Source organism: Bombyx mori, chromosome 3, assembly GCF_030269925.1.
Source record: "Bombyx mori chromosome 3, ASM3026992v2".
NCBI lineage: Eukaryota > Metazoa > Arthropoda > Insecta > Lepidoptera > Bombycidae > Bombyx > Bombyx mori.
In genome coordinates this window covers 3,867,968-3,892,920 of record NC_085109.1, presented here as the reverse complement: position 1 = coordinate 3,892,920, position 24,953 = coordinate 3,867,968, and the positions used below count along the sequence as shown (strand labels likewise).

The window sequence follows — 24,953 nt, the reverse complement described above, 5'->3', positions numbered from 1 at the left end:
AGCTTGCACGTCGTTTTCTTAGGCCCCCTTCGCCGGTCCCCAGGCCGACATGTGAGGAAGACCCGAAACACTTAAAGGGCCAGAGCTTGGGCGAGATCCGCCTCTCTGGACCCCGCTTGACGGCAGTGGGCCTGTGCATCCCTCACGCACCCCGCCGCCTCCTTTTGCGAGATGGTGCACTCGCAGAAGTCGAGCATCGCCTTCCACGACTCGTCGTCACCGAGCATCGATGCCAGAACACTCGGCAACGACAAGTCGTTTCCTATTTTTGCCACGCCGCCACCCCTCCCATGCGGGGCAGGAGACGAGCGTATGCTCTGCCGTGTCCAAGTCACAACCACAATGGTGGCACTCTGCCGTCGGCTCGGCTCCGATCCGGTGTAGGAACTCACCGAAGCAACCATGCCCAGTAAGTACCTGCGGGAGCCGGAAAGTGAGGCGTCCTCTGTCACGATTCACCCAATTCACAAGAACCGGATGAATCGCCCCGACGGTCCTACGACTAGCCGAAGGATCGACCAGCCGCCTGGACGATGACTCCAGCACGGACCGCCGAGATTGTGCTCTCCGCGCTCTGACCACACTGGGGCTGGGACGCGCCACGCCACACGGGCACCTCGTATAAGGCCATTGACCGCACCACCCCCGTATAGAGACGGCGCGTCACCTGGTCAGGCCCCCCGATGTTGGGAAGAAGTCGGCTTAACGCGCCGGCCACCCCCAACAAACGAGGGACCAGGTTCTGAAAGTGAACACGGAAGGTCCAACGACTGTCCAGAATGAGGCCGAGGTACTTCAACTGCACCCCGACCCGATACGGACGCCTCCAACCACGATATGGGCATCGACAGGTGGCACTCTCCGGGGCCTGTGGAAGCACATGGCCTCGGATTTACTAAGTGTCACGTCGAGGCCCAATCTCCTGATTTTGGCGACGACATGCGCAACCCCCACCGGTGGCAAGACGAGCAAACTCAGCAAAACTCCCCCCCGGGACACGACCAGCGTGTCGTCTGCGTAACAGATTACGCTTAGGCCCGGGAGGAGGGCACCTCTCAGTACCCAGTCATACCCGATATTCCACAAAAGGGGGCCGAGCACCGACCCCTGTGAAACACCGCGCACGACCGGGAACCTGTACACGATCCCACCGTGTCCAGTACACGTGACCGATCTGTGCTCCAAGTAGGAAGCCACCAGTCGGCGAAGGTAGGGGGGCGCTCCGTGTCTTACCAGGGGCATTTTTTTAAATAAAATAACACTTATTGCGGCATAACTATAATAGTTAGACATATGCTGTCGCGACACTTTTTGTAAATAATAATGTTTTTTACAAAGTCGTAGTACATTATTTTATTCTATCATCAATAGTTTTCGAAGGGCACGCGACGTAAAGAATATTTTAGGTAATTTTTTTTACACCTTGGGTTAAATTATGGGAGTTTTAGCAAGGATACCTATTTTTTTTCAAAAAAGATGTCACTCGGGAATAGTGAAGCTTCCAAACAGTGATAGAATCTTTCAAATCGGTTTAGTAGTTTCGGAGCCTATTGAATACAAACAAATCTTTCCTCTTTATAATATTAGTATAGATATTAATTATTACAAATAATAAAAACGCTGACTTAGGCGGCGGTTTTTATTTGAATAAGTTCTAAATTACAAACTAAAATTCTGTGAAAAATTACCCATATTTATCTATAATACGAAATTATATTAATTTATTTTTCGTAGTTTCCTTCCTTCTTGCGTCGATAATCCTCAGTGCTGAGGGTCGTGGCCTCCTCTAATAACTTTCTCCTGCAACATCTTGCGCCATTCCTGCCTGTTCTCGGCTGTGTGGATAGCAACGTGGACTGAGGTATTGAGAGTGGAGCGTATTTAGTCCGACCAGCGCATTGGAGTTCTGCCTCTGTGCCTTTTCCCGCATACCTTGCCTGTTACCAGCAGCTTTTCCAGATTGTCACCTCTCTTTCTAGCGATATGTCCAAAGATCTCGAAACTCCTCCGCGCGCATGTAGTGCTGAGGCGCATTGGAATCTTGAGCTCGGTAAGAATGGATTCGTTGGTTCTGTGTTCTGTCCAACGAATCTCGAGCATTTTCCTCCAGCACCACATCTCAAACGCGTCGATGCGTTGGCGGTCGGCTTTCTTGAGGGTCCAAGTCTCTGCGCCGTAGAGAAAAATGGAAAAGACAAGGGAGGTGACGAGCTGCTTTTTGGTACTCCTCGAGATGTTTCTGTCCGCCCAAACACGGTCCATTTGGGACATAGCTCTCTTTGCCATTCTGATTCGCCTTCTGAGGTCCTTTTCGGAGGGTCCATTACTAGCTATGACGGAGCCCAGATAAATGAAATCCTCTACGACTTCCAGGTTTAGCTTATGCGTCTTCGATCAACAATAGTAACTAGATAAAGGGATACGTACAAAATTAAAGCAAAAACTGTCCGCGTGAATATATACTTATATAGCTACATTCGTTTACTAAGAAACGGAGAAAAAAGTTTTGAAACACTTTTACGTTCAAACTAATAACAACTATGGCACCTAGTAATAAAGTCACAAATCTCCAAAACATTATCTAATACTTACGATCATTCGTCACATAAAACGAGCAAAGCAATAAATTACTCCTGTCACTTACCAATAAAAAGACATATTTTAAACAACTTTTAATGTTAAATCAATCTTAAACTGCAACAAATAAAGTAACTTTTCCCTTAATTGCTCTGAGAACTAACATCGTTTTGCTTTATTTATTTTTGCTTCTTGAAATGCCGATTTGTATTTACTACAGGAGGTAAGGGAGTCGCGCTTAACACTAAAATAATTTATTAATGAATTAAAGTAAAAGTTTAGTTGTTTACTTTTTATGTTTTGGAAATGTATGTTTGTTAGTATCTATACATTACTTATTATTTTATTAGCGTTACGTTTTTGTGTAATATATATTTTTAAGTTTTCGCGACCAGTGCACATAATAAAACAACGTTTAAACGGTTTCAAGCGTGGTATTTTTATTACAATGTTTCGGCCACGTTTCAGTAGCCGTGAGCACGGAAGGCAAAGATGTCCAGTGTCAATAAGCGGAGATCTTAGCTGGCTTATAAAAGTCATCTCTTGTTTCTCTGGCGACAATCGAGATCCATTCTGCACACGTGATTGCTAGGAAAGCTAAAATAAAAATGGAAAGCTAAGTATCTAATGAGAGTCTAACAAACAGACACAAAAGCAGCATTAACCAATTTTAACCAACTAATTTTGAAGTGCTGCTAACAAATTTTAAAAAATTATTACAACACAAATCTACTCCATGCATTTACTGTTCTGTTAAGCAAAAGTTTGTCCATGTGTTGGCCGAGCCTTTTTTTTTTTTTTTTTTTTTTTTCCACAGGAGAAAATCGCCGGATCCCCACCCGCGCGGCAGGTGGGGTATGTGGGAGTTGAACCTCACTAAAAACTCCTGCCGCTCACAACCGGCGCCCTACCTCGGACCGGGCCAGAGCCCAGTCGGGGCTATTGAAACGGCGGGACAGGGTTGACGCAGAGCACATTACATCCATCCCACCGTCCCACGGACGCCGGACCGGTGGCCGCCAGCGAAACGACCACCGGTTCCCTCGTTCAGCGGGCCGAGAGCCCGCTTTGATGGCGCCGCGTTACACCTTCCCCCAGAGCGGTCGGGGGAACGCGGTCTACCATCACCCGGCTTCCTATTGCGGGTGAGCGTGCAGAGCACGCCACCCCTCGTCTGGGTCCCTCCCCGCACAAAACGGGTGGGACCCCTAGCTCTTAGGGGGCCAGGTCACGGATACGACCCCGGTCCCGACCCCCTGCTCGGCGGCGGCGGGTTTCTGCGTAGTGAGGAGAGCTTTCCCTCACTCGCCCCGCCGCCTCCTTCTGCGAGATGGTGCACTCGCAGAAGTCGAGCATAGCCTTCCATGACTCATCGCTGCCAAGCATCGACGCCACGACGCCAGGCAGCGACAAGTCAGGTCCTATCTTTGCGACCAGGACACGGCGATGTGTTGGCCGAGCCTTGGCCAACATTTGTAGCGGTGGTTAAAAATCGGTAATTTTGTTCAAAATTTAATATTATTTATAAGTTTAAAGCTTACAATATAGTTTATACTTCATGTACTTACCGAAAGTAAGATATTCCGGCCGTTAAATTGCTTTTTCGGGCCTTATTTTTGCAACTTTTGAATACACACTGCGGTATTGTGAGACGGGTTGACATTGGCTGTGTTTGAAGTGAACTAAACAAAATAAGAGCTCACATTTCAAGTGCGCTGTTATTTGACGAGACGGATTTTATGCACTGACCCGAAATCTAGTTACTATTGTTGATCGAAGTCGTCGTGGCCTAAAGGATAAGACGTCCGGTGCATTCGTGTTGAAGCGATGCATCGGTGTTCGAATCCCGCAGGTGTGTACCAATTTTTCTAATGAAATACGTACTCAACAAATGTTCACGATTGACTTCCACGGTGAAGGAATAACATCGTGTAATTAAAATCAAACCCGCAAAATTATAATTTGCGTAATTACTGGTGGTAGGACCTCTTGTGAGTCCGCACGGGTGGGTACCACCGCCCCGCCTATTTCTGCCGTGAAGCAGTAATGCGTTTCGGTTTGAAGGGTGGGGCAGCCGTTGTAACTACACTGAGACCTTAGAACTTATATCTCAAGGTGTGTGGCGCATTTACGTTGTAGATGTCTATGGGTTCCAGTAACCACTTAACACCAGGTGGGCTGCGAGCTCGTCCACACATCTAGGCAATAAAAAAAAAAAAAAAAAAAAAAAAAAAATTCGTAGTTTAATAAGTTGTTATTTTTAGTAGTATTATTTACTAGTCGAAATATAAATTTTTAATTATCTTATGATGAGAATCTTATATTAATGAGAAAGATATTCAACAAAAATAGTTTAATTCTAATAAATTAGCATAGTAATTAGTACAGTGAACTAGAAATTTATTTTGGTAATTCTCAATTTAAGCAAACATATTGATGAGAAGAATTCATTTTTACTTTGCAAATTTGTAAATACACACTCTGTAGCAATGTACGGACATATAATAATATGAAGAAACAATAATAGCATCTACAAATACATACGTACTACGTGGTACTACATTTACTAAAATTAATACAACATTTATTAATTAAATTAATGAAATTGGGGTTTTAAAGTTTTAGGGGTGTATAAAAAATGGGGGGCGCTGAAAAATAATTGATTTTCAAAGGGGGCGGTAAAAGAAATAAGTTTGATAATCACTGCTATAGATGGTAAGTATGTATGTCAATCTCTGGTACCCACAACACAGGGAATCCTAATTTGAGGCCGGATGACAGTGCGCGATTTAGTCCTAGTTATTATAGTTATCTTGGTTCACTCGAAACAAGCAACGTTTTACTACTTTTGATACCTTTGTTTCATGTATACTCATTAACGAGGTCGGAGAGGTTAATGCCAAAGATCGAAGCGCGCATAATTTGAACGTTATACAGTCTGTTTTAACGCTAATAGTGCAAAAAAAAGCGTTTGTTTTCAATAAAATTTATAACTACCGTGTTTTGTTAACTGCGTCCTAAATAATAAGTGTCATATCTATACTAATATTAAAAAGAGGAAAGATTTGTTTGTTTGTTTGTTTCGAATAGGCTCCGAAACTACTGGACCGATTTGAAAAATTCTTTTTCCATTAGAAGCCGACATTGTCCCTGATGAACATAGGCTACTTTTTTTTAATTTTTTTTAATATTTTTTTTTTGTTTCATGTGTGTTTTAATGTTTCCGAAGCGAAGCGAGGGCGGGTCGCTAGTCCTAAATATTAAAAAAAAAAACAACAAATTCCTTTCCTCGTTAACATAAATTTCGTACTAACTTTACCAACTAAAAATATAGTAGCTATGGTAATTGGCTTTTTCGCGGGCGCTGATATTGCTAGATGACTAACTCACAAGTTCACTGCAAAAACTGTAAAACTAAATAACTAATATCGAATTCGGTTCATGCCTTGAAGTAAATGTGTCTAGTATAATTACGTTAATACCTCCATTACCTGACGTTGGCAATGTTACACTTTAATATAAAATTATAATGCAAGTAACAAAAGTCATGGAAAAAATATATTTTAGTCTGACCCGTACACGCTACCATGGCTTGTCCGATACTATGTATAAAGTAATGACTTATGTAGATACCTAGCTATTAAACATTAAGCACTCCTGAACACACTTCAAGATACGCACGTTAATGTCATCATTATAAGTATTTAGGTCTCGCGTTAAGAACATATACTAATGAATATAATAATGACTAGGAGATGTATGGAAATGGTAGTGCAAGGTAGAGGGGGAAGAGGTCGACCGAAGAAGACATGGATGGAGTGTGTGAATGACGATATGAGAGAGAGAGGATTGAGTGTTGAGATGACGGCTGATAGAAGAGAATGGAAGAGAAAAATTATCTGTGTCGACCCCACTTAGGGAGATAAGGTGGAGAAAAAGAAGAAGATTAAGAACATATACACATACGTATTGTTTTAGATTATATAGCGACCCGCCCTCGCTTCGCTTCGGAAACATTAAAACACACATGAAATCAAAAAAAAAAGTAAAAAAAAATTAAAAAAAGTAGCCTATGTTCATCAGGGACAATGTCGGCTTCTAATGGAAAAAGAATTTTTCAAATCGGTCCAGTAGTTTCGGAGCCTATTCGAAACAAACAAACAAACAAATCTTTCCTCTTTATAATATTAGTATAGATATAGATATAGACAAGCAGAATATTCCGTTCATAAATGCGACCGCATTAAGAACACTACTATTGTTTGTTATGGAAATTAGATTGCCGTTTTTCTTTCAATTTATTTTTAAATGGCTTATTATAGGAAAAATTCTGTTATGACCAATTCATTAATTATCATACTCCAAATAAAAATGCACAATCCAATTTATATTGTGGTTAGATCTCACACAAATATATTTTTAATTTTGAAGTGACGATGGAACCGGCTGTGTTTGTGCAGCGTATTTGATTGAATAATTTTAAATAGATGTAGTTAATTAACAAGCCTTCGTGAATATTGATCAGTGTCCATTTTAGCGGTGCCTTTGCCGCAGTGAATTGAAGAACATGTTTATTTTTTTTAATTTCGCTTCGAGGATTTACGTTCAGGTAACATTTTGTGGATATCCCATTCATTACTCATTTGATTCTCCTTCGTTTGTTCTGGTTTTTCCGTATTGAAATTTTAATGTAAACTTAAGGAGAGTTGCGTTTTAGCAACTGGTGGTATGACCTCTTGTGAGTCCGCACAGGTAGGTACCACCACCCTGCCTGTTTCTGCCGTGAACCAGTAATGCGTTTCGTTTTGAAGGGCGCGGCAGCCGTAGTAACTAATACTGAGAACTTAGACCTCATATCTCAAGGTGGGTGGCGGCATTTACGTTGTAGATGTCTATGGGCTCCGGTAACCACTTAACACCAGGTGGGCCGTGAGCTCGTTCACCCGCGTAAAAAGAAAGAGTGCTTTAAATTAAAATTAATTTCGAATACTTATTTATATATTTGCCCACTAAAATCGTGAATCGTTTGTTGTAACATGATGGTATATGATTTACTTCAATTCAATACTGACAAATCGGAATACAAGTCTATCGGATGACTTTCTGTATACTTAGCATGTGTACTATAAAATTTAGTATTATCAGAAAAACACTAGAAATCAAGTTCGCCTATCATTTAAATTGAGTAAAGGTTCGACTAAAGTCTAGTTTGTTACTTACCCTGACTAGCTTGTTTTTAATTAGAGTATACAGGTATTCCAACCCGGTTTTAACCGTTCGTAGTAGCGGTCCTAATGTACCTACTGACGACGGATACGGAAGTTTTAGTGAAAATTAATTTCACACAAATCGGCCACCATATATACGAGTAGAACGTATCAGAAAAATTTAACGTATCAAGCGTATCTAAAGAATCTTATTCAACACCTGGGATGGATAAGACCTCAAGCTACTATTAGTTGAAGTCTTGCTTGAAATGATACATAAAAGCACATATCACATAAGTACTAGATACTTTTTTTTTATAGAGAAGTTGACGGTAGTTAGCACAATAGTCAAATGTCGACGAATAACACCGTAGTCGTCCGTGACCACGGCAAATGTATACAGTATTCGAATCGTCAGAAATAATAAACGCAAGATTAAACTTCAAAAGAAGTTTTGATTATGGACCTGAAGAAGAAAAAACCTTGCATATTTCGTTAGCCAACCACGCGTTTAAACCGAAATAAATGGCAGGGCAGCCGTTGTAGCAATGTCATTGAGAATCTTGGATCTTCGAGTGAGTGGCGAAATCGACGCAGTGCGATCTGTCCATTTTAGTTAAAAAATAATTAAATTCTCTGTATGTTTTCTGAATGTAACGTAGCAATATGATTTATTCGTTTCTTATCTTGTTACAGGAGAACTAGATCCCTGAACGCGCCGTCCCCAATACAACAGTTTGGACCATGCGGCAGGATTATGAAAAATTCCGCCATGGTCATGTAAGTACGATTTTTATGTTGTTCTTTTATTCTATTACTATGTATTTAGTAGTGTCTTTATTAGATGTTTGGCAATCTGGGTCCGAGAGTGGTCCTTCTTGTACTGTATAGATGTTTCCAAACTTATATGTTGTTTTATATTAATAAACAACTCGACTCTGATCTGTTTCGTTGTTTATTGCGTAGCTGGGTTAAGGAGTTCACGATCCACTTTATATTAAGTCGCTACCGGAGTATAGACATCACAAGCTTCATCCGTTTTGAGATTCAGCGCGAAGTCTCAATTGTATCGCACTCTTCAAACTGGAACCCACGTCTGCTTCGCGGCATAAATACGCGGCGAGACTGCACCTCTCAGTGTGAGCTTACTGTATGTCTTGTCACTAGTAATTACGCAAATCTATGAAAATTTTCGTATTTTGATAGAAAAAAAAAATGTATTAACGGGATTTGAACACCGGCTTAGTCGCATCGCTTGTCAGGAATGAGTACACCAAGCGTCTTATCCTTTAGTTCACGACGTCTTCGTGTCGTAAATTGATAGATACGTTAAAAACGAGCTCATTAATGTAATCGTGACAAGAGGGAAAAAGGAAAACCGCAAGTATTTTTCCGTATCGAAATCATGTCAATTTAGTTTCCCTAACTATGCTATGAGACAGCCACATTAATAAGTTTTTTTTTTTATTTCTTATATGGGTGGACGAGCTCACAGCCCAACTGGTGTTAAGTGGTTACCGGAGCCCACGGACATCTACAACGTAAATGCGCCACCCACCTTGAGATATAAGTTCTAAGATCTCAGTATAGTTACAACGGCTGCCCCACCCTTCATACCGAAACGCTTCACGGCAGAAATAGGCAGGGCGGTGGCACCTACCCGCGCGGACTCACTAGAGGTCCTACCACCAGTAAAACCCTTAATTGTACCTTAATTGCATACGCGCTGCGTCTCATTCGTAAAATTACATTCCCGACGCGGTTCAAGAGTCCACAATTTGTAACCAAATCGTAATTGTTTTGTAAGTTTACACAGTTGATAACTAACTGCCTACTGATGATGCCATTTAATTTATATGTTCGCTAATTATAAGATGTAAAAATATAAATCACACGCATAGTGTTCACTAGTGAACACAACACAAAATGCCCTACGGGAAAGTTTCACCAAGCACTATTTCTATTATTACAAGCACTATTAGGTATTAGTGAAACATAATGCGTTTCGGTTTTAAGGATGGGGCACTGATAAAACTGAGACTTAGAACGTATGTCTCAAGGTGGGTTAAATTGACCTTTTCATGTCCATGGGCTCCGGTAACCACTTAATACCAGGTGGGCCGTGGAGGTCATTTGCCTGTCCTACCCAATAAGTAAAAGATAGGAGTTTTTCCTTAAATATCATACTTTTTCTTTCTTATTTTAAACGTTACTGATTCTATATCTTCGCTAAATGTATAGACATTTGATTGTATCTTATTCCTTAGACATGACGATAAATGCCACGGAACTTACTGAGTAATAAATGTAAAGATGCTATGTAACTAAGAGAGGGAGGGTAGCAAACAACCATATTTTGAGACTAAAAAACGAAGACCTTAGAACTCATATCTCAAGGTAGGTGGCAGCATTTACGTTGTAAATACCTAGGTAATCACTTGACACCAGGTCGGCCGTGAGTTCGTATACCAACCTAAACAAAAAAAAAATATTTAAAAAAAAAACTGTGAATTTAAAATTTATTTTCGTTGTGGTTGTACCCGCAAGGTTAAAGTGAAAAATACGTTTTCCTTCCTATCTTGTAGCCCGAGGTCGACACAGGAGATCTAAAGAAAATTGAATGTCTAGACTTAAATAATAAATATATTAGTTCGTAGAGAAAGTGTTAAAAAAAAAAGTTTAGTAAACCAAAGTACTAAAACAATTTAATACATTTTTTTATCCCATTGATACACTAGGATAAATATTAGAGCGACATTAGAAAATTATTGTACTGTCGTCGGACATTGATGCGTGTGCAAATTTTCAAGTAAGAAACAACGAAGTACCAAACAATAAAAGCGGGGTTAAAAGAAGAATCACTCGCAATAGTTGTACGCTGCAACCCACGTTTGTTTGTAATCTATTTCCAGGCAAATCCAGGATCCGGCGTCGCAGAGGCTGACCTGGTACAAGCCTCCCCTCACCGTGCTGGTCATCAAGAAGGTTCACGACGCCCAGATACTGGCACCCTTCGTTCAGCTAGTACACTGGCTCGTTCATGTGAGTTAGCAACCTAGAATAACCCCGCGAGGCTACTAGAATAGGTAGAAAAAAATATGGATTAGATTATTTTTTTATTGCTTAGTTGGGTGGGGTTGGGTCCGCACGGGTATGTACCACAACCCTACCTACTTTTGGCGTAAAGCAGTAATGCGTTTCGGTTTGAAGGGCGGGGCAGCCGTTGTAACTATACTGAGACCTTAGAACTCATGTCTATGGGCTCCGGTAACCACTTAACATCAGGTGGGCCGTATGCTCGTCTGCCTACAAGGGCAATCAATTATTTTTATTAAATTTACAAAAATAACCTATGCGCATTCCAAAAAAAAATTACTTCTATGTTCGTACGACACGTCTTACCATTTATTTCTTAGAGTAGTTTCGTAAAACGTTTTCAAAAATTAGTTCTTTGATTGTTGACGCTAAACGAGCCGTATCAAACATAAATAAATTATTTCTTTAATTCTATAAAAATACTTAGGTGAATCAACTCTAATTGAACACTGACTTGCAAAACGTTAACGCAATTTTATAGTCGTACGACGTGACTCAGAAGTTGCGCGGGGCAAGATTGTCCATTTATAAACTGACACATTGTTTTGCTTATAAAGTTCAGAATGTGCACATTATGCATCTACGCAAATCACCCTCGTTTACATATTATTATGCTTTTGAAAACGTATATTATAATATATAATTATATTCGAGTGTTGTCGGTGTGACGTCAATGATTCACGTGTGAAATTATTGAATTGAATAATAAAATATTCGTAACGGTTCTCTGTCTAGTAATTGAAATACAACACATTGACATATGTATAAAAATAATATATTGAAAAACAACCATTAGCAATTCGTAAAGAAATCGAGAGAAAATTACTAAAGAAAATAATATACTCGTAATATAAAGAACTGATATAGTAAATTACTAAATTACTACATAGTAATTTAGTAATTTAAGTAGCTTTCTCTGTCCCTATGTATGCTTAAATCTTTAAAACTACGCAACGGATTTTGATGCGGTTTTTTTTAGTAGATATAGAGAGAGAGAGAGAGAGAGAGAGAAAGTATTCTTTATCGTACACCAAAAAACAAATAAACAGTGCGATACATTAAACACAAAAAAGTACAATTGGCGGTCTTATCGCTAAGAGCGATCTCTTCCAGACAACCATCAGGTGGACAAGAATCATTCGGAAACGAACTACGCGGGGTGTACCATTCCAGTGAAATACATATACATATATGTACACGTACATATACACACACATATCTCCGTCAATATACATATATACATACAATTAATAAACAAAGTATTGTAATATAATAATAATTTATAAAAAAAAAAAGATAGAGTGATTGAAGAGGAAGGTTTATAATAATATGTATAATAACATCCATTAAATAGTGGAGAAATCAATAATAAATTACAGTTTCCGAAGTGAAGCGAGGGCGGGTCGCTAGTACCTATATAATATAATATAAACAAGTGAAATATTAACACTTTAATTACACGTTTCCAACAAGTTAAAGTCAGGTTCAGTTGTAATCTGTAGTTATTAAAATGACTCACTATTATATTATAGTTTGCAACAATGGCCATTGAAATGAACGAACGGCACTCACAGCCTCTCAATTAATATTGTTGATAGAGTGATATGAATGTAAACTTTGAGAAGCAATTGTTAAACTGAATTTGTGAAGTAAGTTCTATAGAATGTGTCGTCCCCTTGCTTCACCAACATAGCATTGTAAAAATCTTACTAGAGTAGAGAATTCTTTACGCATACATATCAAAAGTAACGAATTACAAATATAATGATTATAACACAAATCTATATATATATATAAAAGAAAGTCGTGTTAGTCTCTGGGGCGGGTCTCCAAGTGGGGTGAACTGAATTCAGTTTAGTTCAACCCATTACAGACACAGGTTTGCGCGTCCACTGCGAAGAAGGACCCTTTTGTCATGGCGCCGGAATTTCAAGGAGTATCCCTGCAGCTTTCCGCGAGTATCGGGATTCTGGGGGTCGATATTTCGAGCGATGTCCAGTTTCGGAGTCATTTGGAAGGTAAAGCCAAATTGGCCTCTAAAATGTTGGGAGTTCTCAACAGAGCGAAGCGGTATTTCACGCCTGGACAGAGACTTGCGCTTTATAAAGCGCAGGTCCGACCTCGCGTGGAGTACTACTCTCACCTCTGGGTCGGGGCTCCCAAATACCAGCTACTTCCATTTGACTCCATACAGAAACGGGCTGTTCGGATGGTCGATAGTCCTGCTCTCCCGGATCGCTTGGAACCTCTGGGTCTACGGAGAGACTTCGGTTCTCTCTGTGTTTTATACCGCATGGTCCATGGGGAATGCTCTGAGGAATTACTCGAGATGATTTTCTCCTCCTTATCTCCTTTTTATCATCGCACCTCCCGCCATCGGAGCAGAGTTCATCCATATTATCTGGAACCGCTGCGTTCATCGACAGTGCGTTTCCAAAGATCTTTTTTGCCACGTACCATCCGGCTTTGGAATGAACATCCCTCCACGGTGTTTTCCGAGCGTTATGACATGTCCTTCTTCAAACGAGGCTTGCGGAGCGTACTTTATGGTAGGCAGCAGCTTGGCTCTGCCCCTGGCATTGCTGACGTCCATGAGCGACGGTGACCACTTACCATCAGGTGGGCCGTATTCACGTCTGCCTACAGAGGCAATAAAAAATAAAAATAAAATAGTTACACTATTTATAACTCTAGAACGGCTGAACTGATTTGGCTGAAAATTGGTAGGGAGATAGCTTAGAACCAGGAGAAGGACATAGGATTTATATCACGTTCCCGTGGGACGTGACATACAAAGTGGTATAACAAAACGCAACTGACAGCTAAACCTAATGTAGTCTATGGTTAATTATATTAGAATTTTGAAATTGACCGGTTGATGTGTTTGTTTCGATTTTCTATTAGCTTTTTAGATTACCATACAATTAATGTTTTTATTATATCGACGCTTGAAAGGCAAACATGACTAAGCGACAATACGTGAACTTTACAATAGACTAATTTAAAATTGAAATACCTGAAAACAAAATTTATTTTAACGAATCTAGCTGTAGTAGAATCTAGCTAGTAGCTGTAGGATTCAAATGATTTTAATAGACCTAGAAATATATATTTTTTGCGCATCGAATATGGTTATTGCCTATCATTTATGTACAAAGCAGTTATTGTCGCTTAGTCAAGTTTGCCTTTCAAGCGTCGATATCAATTTGATTCTAGGACAAAAGCATGGTGGTGTTCGTCGAGGCGGCAGTTTTAGACGACACACTCCTTGCTGAGTATGGAGACTTTACGTCGGTGAAGGAACGTCTGATGACTTTCAGAGCTAGCACCGATGATCTCACTGATAAGATCGACTTCATCATATGCCTGGGGGGTGATGGAACTCTGTTGCATGCTAGTTCACTTTTCCAGGTTGGTATTGTCAGATTTACAGGAAGGATTTTAATTATTTTTTCATCTTCTTATATTTTTTTAAGGGATTTTATGACCTGGTAACTAAGACCTTTAGGTCAAGTCTTATTTTAATTTTAATAATAACTTTTTGATATTAAAAATGATATTATGAAACAAAATGAAGTTAATTATTAAAAAACATGGCATGAAATGAAATGAAAACGAAAGGAAATGAAATGAGATCAGATGATACGGGATGAAGTATAATCTCAGTAAAATGGTGGTAATTTACTGAGACCTTTCAGTGGACTTTTTGGAGGATCCCGAGAAGTTACGTTCAGCGGCTTTGTTTCATTTCACCACATTTGTGCATTTTCACAGATACTAAACAGTTAATAAACCACCGTTATTACACATTGAAACCTGAAGAAACACTAATTAGATAAAATAAAACAAATCACACAACTTCACTCCTCGCGTTCCCGCCAAAAAGTCTTTCATCTTCTTACGAAGACAATAATGTGCCCTTATTTTTTTATATGGTTATCTTTAAATAAGGAATATGGTATTTTTAAGTCACTGAAATATGTCAGTCGTTGAATTATGACGTCATGAACTGGAGTTTAAATGAAATAATTCATTCTTTCAGCAATCAGTGCCGCCGGTGATGGCGTTCCACTTGGGCTCGTTGGGTTTTCTGACGCCCTTCGAGTTCAACAACTTTCAGGAGCAAGTCATGAACGTTTTAGAAGGTAATATAAGAAAACTCTAATGTCGCGTAATATCTTTATTCTTATAGACCGGCTTCCATCTCTTCTGCTGATAGCGATTTTAAAAAAAAACTGCTATTTTAAATTAAATTAATAAGTATAAACGAAAAACATATTAGGTATAAAATAAATATAAAATAATTCACTCCATACCGTTATACCTTGCTATCTCTTTCGCACACCCGCACCCTTATGCCGGTGACGGCACGAACTATTAATGCAACCTATTTTATTTATATATCTAAGAATTAATTGCTGTTCGTTACTCTCGCTAAAACTGGAGAACGGCTGAATTGATTTGGCTAATTATGCTCTTAAATTATTTGTGGAAGTCCAGAGAAGGTTTAAAAGGTAGATAAACATGAAAATGCTCGGAATTAAGTAAAAATAACAATTTTATTTTTCCTTTGATGTGTCCCCCATCGGACGGATTCTTTTTGTTTGTATTAAGTTTATTTTATACAAAAGCTTAGATTTTTTATTTATCGATTGAGGCACTACGAAGTCTGCCGGGTCAGCTAGTTTTCTAATAAATAAATATTCCCTACAGGACACGCGGCTCTAACTTTAAGGTCCCGTTTGCAATGCGTAGTGCTTCGAAAGAGTCAGGATGACAATAAAGACAAGAAGAAGCCGACCACGATACTGGTGCTGAACGAGGTTGTCGTGGACCGAGGACCATCGCCGTATTTATCCAATATAGATCTGTTCCTCGACGGGAAACACATCACGTCTGTGCAAGGAGACGGTGAGATGTTCGGCTATTGGCTTCTCTTTCGCTCTCATCGGTAGGGCGTATTGTAAGAATGAGTAAGCACCACAGCCCCGCTCTGTTTCTCCTATGAAGCAGTCATGCGTTTCGAACTATGAGGCGACAATGTTATTAAGACTTCGATCCCATATCTTTCTTTAAAAAAATGTGGTGGAAATCACGTTGTGATGTTTACGAGCTCCGATAACCGCTTGGCACTAAGAACAGCAAATAATAAAGAAAAATATCATTCAAAGGTTCCGGCATGTGACGATCGCTATGAACAAAAAATATATTTAAATTTGAAGATATATTATACCATAGTTATTTGTGGGCGCAGCTCTTATTACTTAACTAAGATTTGTTAAAGTTAACTGTTATAAGTCCAACGATTGGAGAATTCATGAACAAAATACTGGGGGTATTTTTTGTTGATGAATTCTATTATTCTCCTAGAAAACCGAGTGACTATTGTCGCACAACACATGCTGATTTGATTCAATATAAATAATAGTTTAAAAAAACAAAAAAACAGGCTTTATATAAAATTCAACTAAAAAATAGAAAATAAATTTTAATAAATTTTAATTGAAAATAGTGTAAAATATATTTTATTGTAAAAAAAGCGTGAGGTGCATGGTGTTATTAGTTATAAATATTTTTCTGACAGATATGAGTAGAAGAATTATTATTTCAATAATATCTTAAAAAGCACGCTTTTTTTAAAATAAAATATATTTTACACTATTTTCATTTTAAATTTATTATTTATTTTTCATTTTTTTAGTTAAATTTTCTATAAAAGCGTATTTTTAAAACTATTAAGTACTTTAACATCAATTCCTGCCTTATCGACTATAGATGAAAATTATATAAATTGGCAAAAATCTTATTTTGCAAATGGAATAATTTTATCAAATTAGTATATTGTCATCGGTCCTCGATAAATCTACAAAGTGTGAATGAAATCTGGTCGTTTAAAGTATGTCAAAGTCGCGTCTAAAGGAGTCAAATAAATCTAAACAAACATACATACAAATGAAGATTTTTTTTCATTATATTTTTATTGCTCTTGTAGGCAGACGAGCATACGGCCCACCTGATGGTGAGTGGCTACCGTTGCCCATGGACTTCATCAATGCCAGGGGCAGAGCCAAGCCGTTGCCTAAAAATATAAAGGCGTGTAAAAAGGAGTTTTGGAAAGAAACGCTGACGTCATTGTTTTTAAAAATAACACGACTATAAAATGGCTAGCTTTTAAAAAACAATATGGCGTCCTATAGCTCCGTGTATTAGCTATATATAAAGGACGTTGCAGGGCTGATAGTGTCGACGCCGACGGGCAGCACGGCGTACGCGGTGGCGGCGGGCGCGAGCATGATCCACCCGTCGGTGCCCGCCATCATGGTCACGCCAATCTGCCCGCATTCGTTGTCCTTCAGACCCATCGTAGTGCCGGCCGGCGTCGAGCTCAAGGTGAGAATTTTATTGTTTAAAACGCCTAATGAAAAAATCGTGGAATCTGATCGCAGTGACACCTACCGATTCTATTTTTTTATAAGAAATTTTATGACCTGGTAACTAAGACCTTTAAGTCAAGTCCTAACGATTCAATTTGTAGGCTTAACATAAATAATACACATAAATTAGTTATAGAGAAGCAACTCAAGCACACAAATGTGTACGGGCGTCGGCTTCGCTTCGATTAGTTTCTAATAGATGGCAGTAACGTATTAGGTACCTTCATATATTTTTATTTTTAATGAAGGATAAATTTTCAAAAACCACAAATTGATAAAATTTAATCAATTTGTCTACAATAAATAAGGACTTGTATGATTTGATATTTTTTTTAAATCTGTGTTTAGTTATACAATAATTAAATGCTTTTATTTTAACAACAGATAAGTTTAGGGACATCCCCTACAAGATGCCGCCAGTTTCCATACAAAAAAAGATTTGTCTTAAAGTATCAGAGTTTCAGGGTCCTGGGTTTACGACAAAAGGAAAGATCTTCCACCGAGCTGGTTAAATATTACTCGGTAGACCGACGGTCCGAATGTTGTTGTTCGGATTATGTATACATATATGCAAGCTTATCTTGAAAATGTCGTAAGCGAGATTCAGGCATCTGTCAAATAACTTGTGATGCCGCCACACAATTGGGAACCTAAACAATCCAGAGACCGATTCAACCAAACTTATATTAAAAATAAACTAAGATCGGATTGCGGCACCCCTTAAGGACTTAATTTAGTCTTTTTGGAATATTTGAAAACCAAACCCATAGACATAGCCCACTAAGATTTTCGCCGGATTTTTTCAGTCCACAATAATAATAAAAAAACTTAATCTTAGTTTAGTTGTAGTAATACAAACGGCAGGACAAGATTATGAACTTAAATTAAACTACATAAATAATGATATGTTCACATAAGTACTGTCACAAAGAAAAATGTCATCAACGTTTTTTATGAAGTAAATTAATTTATATTGACTGTTTCCTCTCATGGCAGTTTTTATTTCTTTTTATACAGAATTTAACAGGAAGATAACGTTTTAGATCGCGCTATCGCCGGAAGCGCGTAATGCGATGTGGGTATCGTTCGATGGAAGGAACCGACAGGCGTTGCAACACGGAGATAGGTACTGCATACACATCGTGCAGATAAAATAGTCTTGTACATTGCCTGTTGTCGCTTTATGCAATCCGCATGTATGATATATCGTTGCTTTTAGACGAACAAAACAAGCGCATATTACTAAAATTCTAACATTTGTATATATGATTAAAAATAACAACAACTTTATTATTGTATTGACAAGGACAATAAACGAATTAGCCGTTCGTAATTAGTGATTAACGCTGCCCGCTCCGGCTCCGCTCGGGTCTTTAACAAAAATTTCAACGATATTTAGACTTTGTTTTATTTTTAAAAATAAAAGAACACTTATTGCGGCATAACTATGTGTTCTACAAAGTCGTAGTACATTATTTTATTCTATCATCAGTAGTTTTTGTAGGGCACGTGATGTAAAGAATATTTTAAGTAATTTTTTTACACCTTGGGTTATATTATTGGAGTTTTAGTAAGGATCCCAATTTTTTTTTCAAAAAAGATTATAGCATATGTCACTCGGTTATAGTGTAGCTTCCAAACAGTGAAAGATTTTTTTAAATCGGTTCTGTAGTTTCGGAACCTATTCAATACAAACAAACAAACAAATCTATCCTCTTTATAATATTAGTATAGATTACAAAAACGTATGTCGTTTATAAGCTAACAATTAAGAATCTAATACGATTAAAGAAATCCTAAAGTGTGCTATATGATATCAAACCCGTTGCTCTGCTGTTTCGCGGCTGAGCGCTTAGGGTCAATAACATCCGTGCTCCCGACTGCTGGCGACTGGCAGCTGTAACCTGCCGGAGATAGTCTATTTGGCTCACTGATGCTCATTGATAATAATGATATCTGGATCGATGCGGGCCTTGTTTCAGATAATGCCTAGCCCCGAGGCCCGTAATTCAGCCAGCGTGTCGTTCGACGGCCGCTCCCAACTCACTCTCAGACCCGGCGATAGGTAACATGGGCTTGGCTAGGGGTGGCTTAAGACACGTCATCAAATTGTCATTTAACATGAATTCATTTCCACAAATCAATTAATAAAAATCAATCTATGTATAGATAGACTTTTCGACTTGACAGTACATTTCCTTGTTGGAAAATCGGGATATAATATTGTTTGTTCTTAAATATATTTTCGAAATTATAATAAACATAAACCAATATTGGTCATTGGAAAAGTATTATTTTCGATTTCTAGATATTATTAACATTTGCATACCAAATAACATTAATTCTTTGGGGTAGCGTATAATGCTTTTTGTTTTGTTCCTTGCTTTGCTTGTGTGTGTGTCTTTCTTGATGTTTATTATAATATGTAATATAGATATTATTTTCTATTTTGACTAATCTAATTTTAGATACTAACAAATAAAAAACTGTGTACGTACAACTTGGTGGCACGTGAATGAAGTGAAACTTCTTTTTCGATGTGTAGTAGTATTGTGGTTTTCTTCATTTTTCATCCTTAAATCAGATTGCTCTTGTAATAGGGAATGCTGTGTATAAGAGATGCGTCATCTTCAACATTTATATTACATATATGTTAAATTATATATAGAAAAATAAATATATATATCTTTTTAAATATGTACTTCATTAAAATATTGGATGCTACTCGTTGCTAACGCTCGCGCTGTCCTGTAACAGGTATACTACGCGCATGCGTTCGAGTGCCACGCATCCACTCTCTCTTTCTAGTATTGTAGCGTTAAACGTTTAACGCAACTTTGTTGGAAGTCGCATTAGAAGTTTCACTTCAACAAAAAAAAAAAAACGCATCTTCGCCAATTCATAATTGACTCGCTGTTTCGTTTCGCGATACATAACACGAAACAAATGAATACGTGTTGCAGTCTCTACGTGACCACGTCCGTGTATCCGGTGCCGTCGATATGCGCCCAGGATCAGATCTCGGATTGGTTCGACTCGCTCGCCGAGTGCCTCCATTGGAACGTTAGGAAGAAACAGAAGCAGATGGACGAGCTGAGCGACCTCACGCACTCGTCGAGCGACAACCTCGAGGAGCTAGACAATAACCACGATGAAAGACCATCAGATACGTGATTGTACAACGTGTTCCCGAAAATCGATAAACAAGCAACTAATCAACCTACCTGATTCACGGCAAACCGATATGAGTCAATATATCACGATCAGTCGATGATATTAATAATCGAATATTAATCGCTAAACTAGCCAACACGATTTTATGTCAAGTTAATAAATAATTCTTTGTGATTTCCCTGCCCTAATAAGCCACAATAAATCGTGCCCTGGTTATCGATATTATTTATTTCAATATCGATTTAGAAATGAAAATATTATAAAAAAATTATAAACAAATAAATAGTAGGGATCTGTCATACACGGCCCCTTTAATTTGGTGATGTTTTAGTATTGAAACAAGGTACCTACCTATTCATTATCTACTTTAATATACTAGAATGTATCTACTATTACGTTTAAATTATATTTTATTGGGTATTTCATAGGGAACATTATAATATCTTAGAGAAATATACTGTTTTAAAGGTTGATAAAAACATACATAATCTTCACTGAAAGGTCTATTAGACTATTACATAGACGTGTGTATACAAAAATATATTTTATACCGCATCTGACGTAATTGTATAAAAATTAAGTGATGTATACCGACACAATACTTTTATTAACATAAGGCTTATATAATTTGGTTTTGTTTTAGGTTCCCTGGGACAATAAATATTTATATTAATTTGTTATGTCTTTGTTGGGTACGTTGGATGCTGTTTATTGTGAATTTTTGTTAATTTTTTTTTTAATATCTCCATCTTAATTTAAATTTAAAAGTGAAATTTATGTTATTAGATACTGATGTTTTTGATTATTTTGAATCTTTGTATGAGATATGTAATAAACAATAAAATTTATTATGGTGCTATTTCCATAGGTACCTATCTATAGTGCCAATACAGTTTTTAGGAAATACATTTAGATAAATCCGTTTAGAAACTAATGAATAAGAATCTTGTCTTATTAAAAATTATCTCAAAACTAACTGTCACAGTTAAATATAGATAGTATGTACTGAGTCCTGAACACATAACATTTATTTTAAAACTACCCTCACGGTATAAGTTTGCATGAATTATTTTAGTTTTAACAGTATTCAATTGTCGATTATAACCTTAGTCTTTCGTGACCACGAGAACTAGTGTTCTAAACAACAGAAATAATACAATTGAAATAACAATAGCAAGATTCAATTATTCCAATCGATATTTCATAAGTCTGTTAAATTGTTCTTAGAAAAGTTTCGTGCACAATATTATTTCTTAAATTATATTACAAAAATGATATAATATTTAATATCGTATTAGGTACTATTATTAAATTCAAAAAAATACAATTAATTATAATGTTAAATGAATTATTTGTATGGTACAGGTACATAATTTTATTTTAAACGATCGATAAATAAGAAAGATTTTTAACAAAATTAATACTGTTGCCTAAATAAGCGCCGCCATCGGTGAATACTGTATCAACAATTCTTTACATGACAACTATCTGATTTGAATTCGATCCGAAATTTGTTGTAAGCTGGTGTTTGTGCTCTATTTTATGAGATAACGTATACATTTGAAATAAAACTGATTTTACAGAAGATTTTTAATTATTTTCCTACAAGTTTAAATTTATATTAGATACTTCAATTTAGACATACTAACCCCACATCTTTTCAATATTATTTACTAACACACTGAACACACACAATTTGCTACCACTACCTACCTCACTTCTCAAATATTAAGTAATATGATATTACACTTAATATTGCATGTAGTGAGGTCATAGATATTAGTAATATCAATCACCTCACTACATGCAAGTTTCACTTAAGTACCTCAAGACTCAAATAATAATCTATATACAGGTCAGGTACGGCCCCACTACGGACTAAATAAAACAAGGAAGCTAGCATAAATGAATAGCACACATTTAATTAACAATCTCCAAAGAAAGCAGAATCATGGACTTTGTCATTCTCCTTGAAAAGGTGGTTTGCGTTGCTTCTGACGTGCCAAAGGACTGACAGTACTCTTCAATCATCAGTTTCCAAAACTACATAATTTCGGTACTCTTTTTTTTCTTACCTATGCTGATAGCCTTGAGAGGCTATTTCAGCTTCTCCTTGACGTCTAGGTGAGCTCACGGGGCTCAAACCGGGTTCGTTGCTAACACTGCCCCCAGCAAGAGCAGTGCTTCGCAGAATCTACCACCGGATCAGAAACGCAACCCACTGAGAAGATCCGGCGAGAAACTCAGTGGGCTGTGACTATGGGTTAATTTACTCGTCGAGCCCTTCGGCGCAAGCGACGGGTTCGGCGAGGACGGTGACCGGTGCTTGAGATACCTAAAAGCACCGTTAATGGATAGGGAAGATCCATAATAACGTGGATAAAGTATTTAGCGATTTTAATGAGACGTAATAAGGATACTTAGCAATCGCATCGGCCAATCACATAATATTTACCTCAATTTTTTCATGAATACATATATATCTCCGCTCACTCAATTATTTGTGCCCCAATCTGTAAGTATTTGCGCCCGGATGACACGGTAAACCCTTTTCGTAACCACCGCTGACTAGAGCCCAGACCCGCCTCACGCAGCAGCCAACCACCATTGTCGCCCTAGACACATCCTGACAGCTCGGCATACGGATAGTATGCTAGCAGTGAGTAGCAGCACCCAACCAATATACACCATACCGTTGTCATACCCATAGACCATAACATTTGACCGCTAAGTTTCTCGCCGAAACTAATGAACTAATGTCGCGACTGAGATCCAGTAATACAAAATCTTTGCACTCCATCAAATTAAATTAAACGTATTTTATTTCAAGAATACACACGAAGATCTGCGAGTTTTTTAACGTTGTCGATATCGTAAGAGTGAATTCAAATTTGTATGGACTTGGAACGTTTGCCTACGTTTGCCGCTAGAGGCCCTATTCCAACTTTATACAAACTTGAGTTAGCTTTTACGAGAACGTTAAAAAACTCGCACTGAGCACACTGATGCTTAAGAAATTATCTTAAAAACTAGGAAATTACGATTGTGAACTTATTTGAGAAAAATACTTTGTCTACTGTTTTTTGTTGAAACTCCACCTCATAAGGCCTGTGACCTATTAACCGTAAGCTGAAAGTATAATGTTGTTAAGAAATTGAAAACAAGGCCCTGCGTATGGCATTTCGGGTTTATTGATGTAATAATTTATAAAAGTCTTATATTCACTGATAAGGCTTGAATTCGATCTGAAAATATACAATATTATGTTACATAGGCATGTTTTCATAACATAATGTTCAATGTTTATACTTAATATTTTAATAAAAAAGGCTTTTTGATCTTTATTTGAACGAATAAATTGAAAGGCTATATAACTATATTCCTTTTGCCTATTCAAATTAGAAAATTGACAAAAAATGTTCTATGTTGACATTTCCCAAATAACCAAAAATTCAATTTTATGTAACTACAACTGAAATTGAAACAAAAACCAAAAATGTCTAAGATACCAATTTTAATAAATAATTTCTGTAAAAGAAACATTTCTGTAACAGCGACTAGAGAAGGTAAAAGGAATTTTAGAAAATTTGTGATACCAAACAAGAGAGGTTCTGTACTTCACAAAAAAAAACAAATGACCGAGGATAGGGAATTTGAAATCGACAAACGAGGAGTTAGAGATATTGGCTATAACTTAAACGGACGTTTTGTCATAGTACCTGAAATGATTCCAGAAATTATCGTACCAAACTTAAAAGATTTTGATTTGAAACCATATGTTTCATACAAAGCCGCTGATGTCATTCAAAGTGAATTTACACCTTCTCAACTATTCGATGCTGTGTACAGTAAGAAAATTGTTACCGATTTTAAACAAGGAAAATTAGATGAGGAAGGTAATCCAATAGAACCGTCTGAAGAGGAGTCATTGAAGCCCGAGGAAGCCATTATTCGTGCAAAACAAACTGGCTCAGATATATTTTAATTTAATAATAACAAATTAGTCTTGGTAGTGTAGTATAGATTTAAGAATTAAGAAAATTAAAAACATTTCCTCTGTGATTCAGTGACAGTAAAATTATGTCAGTTAATCAAAAACAGACCTTAAATAAATAGATATATACAGGCAGTGGATTTAAACAACATTTTCAACTACATTTTCTTTGCTATTTGAAACCTTCAGAATATTATAGAATATTATAATGTATCTAATTTTAATGTATCTAATTATGTATATGCATTGTCATATCAAAATTAAATTTGCCCATTACAACTTTTCTAATTCACTTATTTCATGTTTTGATTTTTTGTTTAAAAATTACCATTACATGCCAATTTTCATTACCCACAAATATAATTTGAACAAACACATTTTTGTTTTTTATTTACTAAATAAAAACGCATAATTTACATTTTAATTGTTAAAAAAAATAGGTTGGTACACATTTTGGTAGATTTTTTTAAT

General features: G+C 37.5%; 2 protein-coding genes across 22 annotated transcripts in view; both read left to right on the top strand.

The window, feature by feature from the left end:
• The window catches only part of LOC101739592 (NAD kinase), a 52,987-nt gene extending 30,914 nt beyond the window's left edge, over nt 1-22,073 (top strand). For 7 of the 21 annotated variants that reach the window (XM_004926254.5, XM_038019028.2, XM_004926256.5 and 4 more), the window contains 8 exons: nt 8,481-8,564; nt 10,697-10,826; nt 14,097-14,291; nt 14,923-15,025; nt 15,594-15,791; nt 17,113-17,270; nt 18,358-18,440; nt 20,278-22,073. In XM_004926254.5, the coding sequence (XP_004926311.1) occupies nt 8,481-8,564; nt 10,697-10,826; nt 14,097-14,291; nt 14,923-15,025; nt 15,594-15,791; nt 17,113-17,270; nt 18,358-18,440; nt 20,278-20,488 (1,162 nt within the window). In that variant the 3' untranslated portion in view covers nt 20,489-22,073. Of the gene's footprint in view, nt 1-7,105; nt 7,187-8,340; nt 8,360-8,480; nt 8,565-10,696; nt 10,827-14,096; nt 14,292-14,922; nt 15,026-15,593; nt 15,792-17,112; nt 17,271-18,331; nt 18,443-19,296; nt 19,380-20,277 lie in introns of those variants that run through there. The other 14 variants (XM_062675173.1, XM_062675176.1, XM_062675180.1 and 11 more) reach the window with 5 other exon arrangements.
• Nucleotides 22,074-23,930: 1,857 nt separating this feature from the next.
• LOC105841646 (39S ribosomal protein L41, mitochondrial) lies at nt 23,931-24,622 on the top strand. Its single transcript, NM_001309632.1, is given in 1 exon segment — nt 23,931-24,622. A coding segment is annotated over 1 exon segment (489 nt). The 5' UTR covers nt 23,931-23,984; the 3' UTR covers nt 24,474-24,622.
• The last annotated feature ends 331 nt before the right edge of the window (nt 24,623-24,953 follow it).